Source organism: Sprattus sprattus (assembly GCF_963457725.1).
Source record: "Sprattus sprattus genome assembly, chromosome: 6".
Classification (NCBI taxonomy): Eukaryota; Metazoa; Chordata; class Actinopteri; order Clupeiformes; family Clupeidae; genus Sprattus; species Sprattus sprattus.
Window position 1 is genome coordinate 22,822,626 of NC_137925.1, and position 11,859 is coordinate 22,834,484.

The following is an 11,859-nucleotide window of genomic DNA, read 5'->3' on the forward strand; positions in this document are numbered from 1 at the left end:
ATTTTAGGAGGCGCCAGGAGAGGTGAGGGCCCATCTCCATATCCACGGCATTATATTCTGAAGCTTTAGAAATGAGCAAAGTTTTTTCTTTGCCTCCGTTGTGGTTTTTTTTTCAAAGGGAGAATGCTGCTATTACTAGCAAGCACCACTGCCCAGGAGTTAGTGGATTAAGCAGACGCCATCGGTCACAATAGCCTAGACCTGGCCATATTTTTGGCTGGAGTTTGTGGGGGTTATGTACGTGCTGAATTTGGCCAACTTTTGTCACAGAGATGAAAGCAATATCTTGCTCTGGTGTGTGAATCACTTCCCCCAAAATGGTCACTGTGACTTAAAGCTTAAATCGATTCTCAAAACAGACGCCTTGGTTTGCGCAGAGCTCGACACTTATGCAAAGGTGCATCTCGCTTTTCTTTCACGGTAGCTGTCACACATCCAGTTTCGACGAGAGACCTGGCTGTCAGCGCACATGCACTAGTCAATAGAAACCAGGCGCATGAAAGGTAATGACACTGTCTGGTGTCTACAGTATGTCTGAGCTGATGCTGCTGAGTCACACATCTATCGCACTGACAGTCTCCTCACTCGGCCAAGACTGCACTTGCAGTGCTGAAAGAAAGTTTGATAGCAAAACTGGCAAACTATTCTCTGTGGTTGTGATTGTATTAGTCTTTTATTAAAACTGGCAAACTACTCTCTGTTTGTGATTTTATTAGTCTTCTTCAGCACGCTGTATACAGACCACCTTCACAGAAAGGTAACAAAACTTTGAAAGATGGGAGATATATTGGACCCCTATCCAAACTCTCAATTTCGGCTTAGCTTTTGCTAAATTATAGTGTTTTTAAGAGACTAATTGAGAAACATTGTATTGATTTAAAAAAATGACCAAACAGTGGTTTGTAAACATTTTCTTTCATTTAATTCACAAATTCACATATTTCAATATCAGCTTATACGCAGTACAGTTACATGTTGTACTTGCCTATATAATTGTTAACAAATGTGAATACAGTAAGTCCTTAAGTAGTTAAGAACAGTATATCTCTAATATAAAAGAAATAGAAATACGTTTGTTACCCCTCACAACCATCTATTAAATAAGAAGGCAAGATCAAGAGGTCCATGCAAACAACAGTTTGGTGAAAACATTACTACTTCTAACTTTGAAGTTTGGAGAACTTCAACCCCAAGAAAGGTGCCCAGTTGTTTACATCTGCAAGAGATTGTTTACCAAAAAAGAACAGTTGATTGAAAAAGCAAGTCACGCAGGATTCATTGCACAAAACATGGGAAAGCCAATTTGCGAATAAATGTAGTGGAAGTAGCGAACAGAAGCAAAATGGCTGAGCAAGCACTCACGTTTCAGTCTCTGCTTAGAGTTAATCTTATGAAACATCAAATTAGTGTTTGTTTGTGTACTCCACTGATAGAGAATGATTTACATAAAACATTACGCCATTAGAGCCCAGCAAACTATGAAGTAAGGTATATCAGATATCCTGAGCTACGTAGCACCAATCAATCTTTCAATCAGGCAGCCAAGTCTGTCAAGCGTGGAGATCCGCTGACGTCCTCTAGACTCTGCCGAGCATCCGTGCAATCCACCAGTTGCACGGCATGATGATTTGGCAGATGACGCGGCCTCCCTGGTAGTAGTAAGGATAAGGCCAGTAGCCGCCCAGTGGCTCGTGGTAACGCTGGCAGTGTCGGTAACCACGGCGACAGTGCTGACAGCAGTAGCCTTGTTCATCCAGGGCGTTGGTGAGCTCGACTCCGATATCTCTCTGTGGAAGAAGAAAAGAACAGAGGGAGGGGCGGTCAGAAGAGTAGCTAATCCCGCTGTGACCGACCTGTCTTCCTTGTTCACTGGAGACTGATGGCTTGATTTGAGGTTTGAGCGCCTTGGATCTGATGCTGCAATTGACAACAGTTCAGATCCAGCTGTGCTCTGTGATGGCACGGATCAAAATAGTATTTACAAGCGACGGCCTTGATTTGAGCTAGCGGAGCATAAAGCATGCTATTATACCCTTGACCTTTCCATTGTGTCAGTGCTAGCATTACTCTAGCATGCCCTGTCCCACCCCTCGATCAGGAATCCCTTAGCCCTTTTGCCCGGCAGTTTTCAATCAAAGTGGGTTTGACACTGCTGGAAGCCAGGATAATTACTGTAGCCCTTTCTTCTTTGACCTCTCACTCCTCGACTCTCACTTATGTGTACACACACACACACACACACACACACACACACACACACACACACACACACACACACACACACACACACACACACACACACACACACACACACACACACACACACACACACACACACACACACACACACAGTGAAATGGCTGCCACCTCTTAATTTGAGCACACAAATGAAAGCATCCCCTACCTCGGTGACCTTGGCACAAAGTGGCTGGCACATTCCTGAGGCAATTAGCAGAGTAATGATCGGCTAACAAGATTTCGTTTATTTGCTCACGCCAGCCAGATCGGAATTTATATAAGGGGGAAATGAAACTCAAATGCAAGGTAAATTGGGCGGAATTAATGGGCCGCAGATTTTTCCATTGTAATGGTCGGCAGGCGCCTGTGTGTGTGTGTGTGTGTATCGCATGCCGAGAGGTGGCACTTAGCCGTGCCCACAGTGGGAGGGGAATGCCACCCTGGTTTTGGCGCAGCGGTGGAACACTCCAGCACGCAGAAGATGGCTCTTCTGGGACCACATGCCGCCTCCGTCTGATTAAAAATCACCGTAGTAACGCTTGTGACAGTCATTGACCCATATGTCTGGGAAAGACAAACAATCAGGTGTTGATTTGTCAAAAACAATGAGGAGGCGGCGGTAGCGGGTGGCGGGGGGGTGGGGGATGGTTAGAGAGAATTTCAGTCCCTCCTGGCTGGCACCGTAACTTTCCTCGATTTGATGTATGACTTCATCGTGTCCTTTTCAAATCAGTGCAAACGCACAGCAACTTACATACACACACACACACACACACACACACACACAAACACACACACACACACGTAATGCAGGTGATACAAATCAGCCATTACAACAAAGTGCAAAGAGAGATGATGAATTGTCTGAAATTGCATTCTCTTAATGATGGGGACTGCATATATAAGAAGGGGGGGACACACACCCAAGAGGACACATGTGCAGGAGTCATTGTGATTTATGGCTCTTGCGAATGCAAAGAGGCAATTACTGATTTATAATATCTGTCAACTGGTGGGGGTCATCTCTTTTACAAGCGACGATTAATAATGTAGCCGACTACACAATGACTGTCAATGTTTCAAGAAATCACATTATCAGGTCCACACACAAAACCTCGCAACCTCGCTGCTCCAGTTGTGGAAAATGTTTCAGCCAAATGATGTGTGATAAGGCACAAAACAAACAGACATTGAGGGGTATTGTCCCACTGAGGCGAATTAATCAAAGCCATCCCCTCTCAAACAGAGTGCACATATTAATCATCGTACCTTTGAATTTCCATCCGTGAGGCAGTGTGGCTCTGATCAGAAACGACCAACATGGGAAATATACCCCTGTGCTCATAAACAGGCAGCATTAATTAGAAATTAAAGTCATTACCACCACCGAATCTGCTTGGAATTTACAGTGACGTTATTTTGTTTTATTCCTTCGTGTACGGGACATTAAAATGTGACACATCCTCCCTGGAGCGTCATGGGACTGATTTAATATGGACGAGTAAGGTGAAAAACTTTGTGTGGTATCAGCCGGCAAAACGTGGAGTAACTCGGAGTACAAGTCCCTTCAGAGCTTCTGATTAATGTCGAGCCTAATTATGTAACAACTCCCATTTGCCTCTTGTGTATTGTTCAGTCACTTGCCATCTGACACGCAACTGGAGGTTAATACTGTGCTTTACTACGTATTTCCATGTTGTAGTGAGATAGTCATGGCTAATCCATTATATAACTAAGTTAGCCTCCTGAGCTGTGCAACTGCATAGTGTATAATGATACAAAGGTGCTGTTTCCCACTCTGTCTGACAGAGGGCTCTAGTCTAGATACTCTCTAGGAATGCTAGTTTGGGACGTCTGCAGATACATACTCTGGTCAAGATACTCTCTTTGAATGCTAGTTGGGGATGTCCGCAGATACATACTCTCTATGAATGCTAGTTTGGGATGTATGCAGATACATACTCTCTATTAATACTAGTTTGGGATGTTTGCAGATACATACTCTCTATGAATGCTAGTTTTGGATGTTTGCTGAAGAGAAGGAGGTGGAGGGTCTACCAAAATCTTTGACGAGGGAACGTTCCTCCATCTCTCCTGAAGGGGCCCCCTCCTTAAGTGGCCTTGCACAAACAGTGTTTAATCACTATTTCAGCTGCCAATAACGTCCCAGGGCAAGGCACGAGGGTCACACGGCGGTCCATCTACTCCGTTCAGATACCCTATCAGGAATCAATTTGCAAGTCTGAGAGCTGACAGGTCGCTCGGCCCGCTAGTCTGAGAGTCTTATCCTCGGAATGTGGGTCAAGGATCATGATGCAATTTCTCAGCGTGTCAGATGATAGTTATTAAGTCTGAGGGATCTCCGGGACCAGCGCCGTGCTGCGGCACATCACCGCGGCAGCCGTGGCAAAAGGTCGGCCTCGTAAACCTCACACCTCTGACGCACCATCTCCGATGGTTATTTATACGACGGGTGAGACAGGAAGAGAAGAAAACAAGAATACAGAAGAAAGACTGCAGGAGAAGAGAAAAGTAAGACTTCCTTTTGCCCCCTTTAGCAGGAGGCTTGAACAACAAACTGAGGCGCCGGTGGGAGGAAATGGTTCTGCAGATGAAAATGCAAATGTCTGTTGTCCTCACTGACTCCCAATTACTGGTGGGTCACTTCACCCCCAGCAACCAACCCCCCCAACCACACACACATGTGCACACACACACACCAATACCCACACCCTCCAACACACACACACACACATCACACACATCACACACACACCACACACCACACACACACACACACACACACACACACACACACACACACACACACACACACACCAAACACACATCACACACACACACACACACACACACACACACACACACCAAACACACATCACACATCACACTCACACACACACACTCACACACACACACACATCACACTCACACACACTCACACACATCACACACCACACGCACACCACACACACATCACACTCACACACAATCCACACACATCACACTCACACACACACCACACACACAACACACTCACCAAAGCTTTTGTTATCACTCGGCCCACAAACGGAACTTGATTGGGCAAGGAGTTGGAAGGGGATGGACTGGAGTCATACAGGGCTGACAGAAATAGGGCATATGAAAAGAGAGAGACAGAGAGCGAGCGAGAGAGAGAGAAGGAAGGAAGGAAAGAGAGATGTGTTTCATCTGAGGATTTGCTTTAATTATACGGAACATTGAAGCTGTGGCAATGGGAGGGGAGGAGACCGGGGAGGAGGAAGGATGAGGAGGATGAGGAGGAGAAGGAGGCGGTGGTGGTGTAGGCCTCAGGTGTCCCTGGGACGCTGCAGATAAATGTTCTTATTTCCTGCCTCTTTCTTCTCTGCTTCTCCCTCGTGTCCCTCTGTTCGGAGTGGGGGTTGGGGGAGTCAATCGTCAGTTGAGCTTGTGTGGGCGTCTGTCCCTGACCGTTAGCATTGAGCTGGGCATTAGCGCTCGTGCACAAGCACAGGTAAGAGTCAAGGAGAATTTACGTTCAAACACTGCTCAGTGGTTATTTATTCTAGCTGTTCATAATTAAGGCTAAAGTTAATAAATTCATTTGTTCATTAACGAGTGACCTTAACGAAGCAGAAGAGAGGCAAGGAGAAGCAGGAGAGGTTTCAGTGAAAGCTTAAGGGAGATGTTGCTGCCTTTGAAGACTAAACACCCCTCTCAATTAATGGGGAGACATTAGAAAAGTCTTAAGTGAGCTGGCCTCATTTAAACAGATATATAGAGCAATTTCAATGCCCTATGGTTTGCAAATTCCGCTTCAAGTCTTGAAATGGTACATTGATTAATGGCTGATTTAAACTGGATGAAGGGGGTGGGGGTTGGGTCGGGTTGGGTGCTGGCAGGAGGGGAGTGGGGGGGTATTTAGATCACAGCGGTTGGTCCACGGGTAGTGGCTTCCCCCGCGCTTCGGGTACTCACATAGTCGTTCACTTGCACGTGGTCCAGGACGTCCCTGACCTTTCGCTGGCCTCTTGCGTCCTCATCGGGCGTGTCCTCCACATCCTCCACGTCGTGGAATTTGGCATCTGTATAAGGACAGATAGAGAGAAAGGGAGGGAGAGAGAGCGAGGGAGAGAGAGAGAGAGAGAGAGAGGACAACAGAGAGAGAGAGAGAGAGGGAGAGCGAAAGAGAGAGAGAGATAGAGAGAGGACAACAGAGAAAGAGAGAGAGAGAGAGAGGTAGAGAGAGGACAACAGAGAAAGAGAAAGAGAGAGAGATACACTCTGACTCAGATAACATCCACACATCAGACGCTGTCTGAGAAAGCCTCGCGGGAGGACTGTAAGCCTTGTCATGTACATAAAGGCCTTGTTAGATGATTGCTTCCTGGAAGTTATTAGTGTGCCAGTTTCGTCGGCTCCCGGGGTCGATTTCTGTCTGGCGCAGCTGGGGTCAGCGGATCATTCCCAAGACGGGCAGCGGATGCTCCGCTTTCTGCCGCGGTGCCCGGCAAAATGGGTCAATTGCTACTTTTACATGGTCAAGAAACTAATTAGTCTGTGTGAACTTGAGCTGAGTGGATAAGAGGGAGTCTGCATTGACGGCGCAGCTCCGAGGGGTGTGATGGGAGGTGGCTGTCTCTTTGGTGCTCAGTCCCTGGGGTGGGCTCGGTTCAGAGAGGAGGTGGTGTTTTACTTGTGGTGTGTGGAATACAAAACACTTCATGCTCCCAGGAAGGTCTGAAATCAAATCTCACTTATGCTCACGCTACGGAGGAGAGACATGTTTGAGGGCTGCAAGTGCAGTCTCTGATGTCTGAGAGAGGTGGATGACAGAGAGGTGGCTGTTTTGAAACTAGATAGTTGAGGTTTGGAGAATGGGAACAGTTGTAAGGAAAAAAAAAATCAAACAGCTAGTAGTGACTCATACAAGGAGATGCAACGTCATGGAGTCGTTTTTTTTTTTTTGTCAGGGGATGTTTTTTTTGCGGCATTGACCTGGACATTGGTGACAATGAGATGATGAGGAAGTCAGAGCCTGTCTAAGGCGTGTGCGTGTGCGTGTGCGTGCGTGCGTGTGTGTGTGTGTGTGTACCTCGGAGTGGGGCGGGGTGGATCCAGTGGATGGGCAGCTCCCGGCATACCTCCCAGATCTTGGTCTCCAGAAGGAAGGCGTGGTTAGTGATGGGCTCCTCAGATGGGACCCACACCTGCGAGTCCTCCACCTTCACCTCCATAGTCTCCAACTCGCCAACCTGATGGAGCACACACACACACACGCGCACGCACACACACACACACTCACACACACACACACACACACACACACACACACACACGCACACGCACACGCACACGCACACGCACACGCACACATACACACGCGCGCGCACACGTAAGTACATATCATGGCAAAGTCCAAATTTGGCTTAGAGGAAGTATTAAATTGCAGTCAAAATTTCAGTCCATATTGTGCATTACGGGTAAACGTGAAAAAAGTCTTGTCATTTAGCTCCGTAAAGATGCTTTTGGGAATATCGATGTTGGCAAAGAGGTGCTGGATTTTGGAGAGAGCAATCTCTTGTACGGCTTGCAGTTTCATTGTTATTGGGAGGGGGCATGTATCGATCAGCTCCAGCTCTACAGTACTCCGTGGTCAGTTCTTGAATCTGCTCTTCCCATTCGCCTGCAATGTTAAAGCAGTGTCCAAGGTAGCAGTAGGTTTCATGGTGGTCTGTCTACTTTGGCTTGGTATCACCTGTTGCCTCTGCTGCGTATCTCGTAAAACGCAGCGCACTTGCTGTTTTTCACCTCCAGCCCTGACCAGCGCAGAAATTCGCCCATGAGAGCATGAGGGAGAGCATGGCTTTAATCACCCCCCCATCCCTAGATGACACCTGGACATCGTCTGCATAGGCCTGGGCTGGATTTGGTGATATGATGTGGGGGGGTAGCATAAGCACAACCATTTCAGCCAGTAATTTAGGGCTGGAATAAAGTTTATCGTGCTCCAAGGGCAGCCTGTTCTGATACCGGTTCTCAGTTGGACACACGCACACACGCACACACATACCGAGCACGTGCACACGCGCAAGCACGCACACGCACATAAAAGCACACACACACACAAACACGCACACACACAGTCACTTACATAGCTTTTTTCCCCCCTCACTAAACTCCTTTGCATGCAGTGCTTGGCTCCTCCGCCCCACAGGGGAGGCCTTCGGGCTTTCATCCAGCTGCCCCTGCAGTCCTGAGAGTGGAACTGGGAAGGACTTAAACTTGCTGCACACAACTTCAATACGGCTTGACCCTCGCAGAAGTGCTCCACTCTGCCCCACTCTGCTTTCAAGCCCCCCTCACCCCCACACCCCATTCCCTCGTCCTCCATCCTCCAGCTGTCTGTGGCTGCCAGGGTTTTTTCACTCCACAAGCAGACGACTGAAAATCTGATTTGACTTTCATGTTATTCCACGGTCTCCTCCTCCTGTATGCTATGGAGGAGCGATATGGTGATAAATACGACATGTCTGAATGGAAAAGTATTGCATACACAAGCACACACACACACACACACACACACAGAGACATGTTGTAGATATGGAGCTATTAATATGCTTAATATGCTTGTTGATTCTGTAGTTCATGAGCTGTAAAGTAAACTATTATTGCTTAATGATAGGGATGGCACATCATTTTACTTCTAATAGAGATGTATGAAAAAGGCGTTGGCAAAGCATCCCCCGCTTAAACTGATGTGTTTGTTTGTCTTGTGTGGATGTAATCACATAGGCAAACAAATACACTTCACATTCCCATGTTAATTAGTGCAGAGTACAGGGGAGAAAAAATGGTTGACTTGACAAATGTTTTTTTCAAGGTGATTTTCTCTCAGTCTGTAGCTTAATTGCACATTAGTTAAGCTTGATGTCAAGTCCTAGGGCTATGGAGAAAGCCTGGAACATTTACTGGTTGTGCTCTTTCTCTCTCTCTCTCTCTCACTCTCTCTCTCCCTAAACATCTCTGTCTCTTTCTCTCTGTCCTCCTCCTATAAATGCACCCTCTCCCAGCCTCCTGCTTCTCTCCCTCTCTTTTTTCCCTCTCTCCGCCTTTTTTCCGCTCTTCTTCTTCCCCCTGTTTTTTCCCCCCACCCTTGCTGTTCTTGGTCTATTAGAATTTATTTCCCCCACCGCATCTTGTTTGTTGCGAAGTGACACCCCACTGACCTGTGGAGAGGAAGAACCCACTCCGGTTCTGCCTGATTAGAACCTGACACCCTCGCCCGGTGCTGCTGCATGCTCGGCTGGCTCTTTGACACACTTCCCGACGAGCATCCAACCCTCTCTCCCTCCCCTCCCCTCCTTCCTCCCTCTCCACCCCCCTCTCCAAACCCTGGCCACATCAGGACAAACTAATGATGACTCAGATGACAGCCGCCTCTCTCTCCTCCACCCCTGAAATTATAATCTCTTACGCAGCCATCACACAACAATGATTGGATTCCTTCTGCGGTACTATTGGCACCACGCACATGCCGAACTGTCAATCTGACGCCAAATCTCTTAGGCCAGTTCGTCCATATGGTGTGCTGTGCCTTCTTGTCTATATGTTGTGATATACGTTGTCGCGGTGCATGCTAACGGCACGGGCGAGGGGCGGAGGGCTAATCCAGGTACATGCTGTGCAGCTGGAGGAGCGGTCGAGATTTCATCTGAAGCACGGCGCTGGGAGCAGGACATGGGAAGGAAAGCCAGAGGATTACTGCCTTCATCATTCTTTTTTCCAGGAGGGAATAAATCAAAAATGGCAAGAGAAAGTGAGGGAGAGAGAGAAAGAGGAGAAAAACACAAACACACACTCACACACCCGCTCAAAGAGATACACGCACACACGCACACACACACACACTGGCTGCAAACAATTCATGTTTGTCACCTGGTTTTACTCTTGAGGCTAGTTTATTTTCCTTATCGGCCCTTTGCAGTTCCTCCATTGGCTGCATTGTTTTTCGCCCTGCACTTGGTATGGGAATGCTCTCCCATGCCCTGTGGCTTGGTGGCTGCATAAGCTAATAATACCATTGTTGACTTTTTTCTGGGTTTGCATATGGAGAAACAGAGAGAGAGAGAGAGAGAGAGAGAGAGCGAGAGGAGGGAAATAGAAGGAGGGAGACAGCGAGATGAAGGATGACAGAGAGGGAGGGTGGAAAAGAAAGGGGGGGGGGGTGTAGAGTTGGATAGGGAGAGGGAAAGAGGGTGAAGAACAAAGAGGGAGACAGAGAGGGAGAGAGAGTCGCTGCTTGCATGCCGTTGGTTTGTCTGCACGAGCTCCCTCCCTCTCGTCCTTGTATCTCTGTGTTCTGTTGTGAGTGACAGCGAGTGACGTGTCGTGGCTGGGCTCCAGCGGGGGGCTTTGTGGCGCGGGGGCTGCTGCTGATCTGAAGCGCTCTCCTCCAGGCCCGTCTCCTTATCTTCCGCCACACTGTCACCTGATCCTGCCCCCGCAGCCTGCCAGTGGGTGTGGAGACACGCGAGGGGTTCCGCCAGCCTGGTGCTGCTCGGCAGCAGCCAGGACTCCCGGTGATGACGAAGGCGAAGGTGCAGAGATGACTCCCCAGCATGCCTCGCTGACACACGGGTGTTGTCTGGGGTCTGCCCCGTACTTGACGCGGAGCTCTGCATTATCATGAAGGCCACATGCTCTGGCACCCTGAGCCACTGTGTGTGTGTGGAGGGGAGGGGAGGCGAGGTCAGGACCCGGCCAACTTTGGGCATAGTGCGGCCTCTCAAATTAATATTCCCAGCATCCGTCTGATGGCGGATCATAAGCGTGGTTCTCTCACTAGCGCCCCTGCCATCTCTGCCTCTCTCTCTACGGTTTGGTGCAGTGCAGCCCACAGCTTGCCTAATCCTTTGCCATGTGTCCCTCTCTCACTCCCCCCCCCCCCTCTCTCCTTAACACAGACCACCCCACTCTCAGCGGCCTCTCCTCTCCTCTCCTCAATCTTCCTCTCTCTCTCTCTTTCTCCTCGTGAGCCCCTCAACCCCGGTGGCACCAACCCCTCGCCTGCTCTGATTGATTCCACATCTGTGGAATGTGGCTTAACAGAGAAATCTAATTAGGTCTCACAATGTGCAAAAAAGGGAGGAAAAATGGCAGCGACATATGGCGCTTGCTAGGCAATTAGTATCTGTAAACATGGGACAGACATTAAAAAGATGAGAGGGGTGGGGGGGTGCAGTCGGTAGGGCATGGTTCTCCTCACCACAAAGACAAACACACACGTGTGTATACACCACTCCCTTCCCTTCCTCTCTGCCTTCCTCTTCCTTCTGTTGTAAAAGTCATAGAGGATATTGGAGAGCTGGCACAACAATGAGGCGAGCATGTTTTTTATGACCCACTAAAACAGACTGGCAGATTAGTCACTGTTGCTTCGCTTGCTCTTTCCCCACCCGCCCTCCTCATCACGCTAATGTCAATGGGGATGAGGCCAAACCATATGCCAACTGCAATCCCACGGAGCCCACGCGCACCGCCATTTTGGCTCTGGCCTGGATAAATGGGAGATTTTGATCAACGGGATTTCGCCCCAGTCTC

At 48.5% G+C, this 11,859-nt stretch overlaps 1 protein-coding gene across 1 annotated transcript in view; it reads right to left on the reverse strand.

Moving 5' to 3' along the window:
- Positions 1–906: 906 nt before the first annotated feature.
- Positions 907–11,859, reverse strand: part of tnmd (tenomodulin) — a 39,857-nt gene continuing 28,904 nt past the window's right edge. The window contains exons 4-8 of the mRNA XM_080840900.1: positions 10,633–10,766; positions 8,015–8,075; positions 7,352–7,511; positions 6,235–6,341; positions 907–1,787 (exon numbers count right to left, since the gene is read on the reverse strand). Coding sequence (XP_080697026.1) covers positions 1,578–1,787; positions 6,235–6,341; positions 7,352–7,511; positions 8,015–8,075; positions 10,633–10,766 — 672 coding nt within the window. The 3' untranslated portion in view covers positions 907–1,577. The remainder of the gene's footprint in view (positions 1,788–6,234; positions 6,342–7,351; positions 7,512–8,014; positions 8,076–10,632; positions 10,767–11,859) is intronic.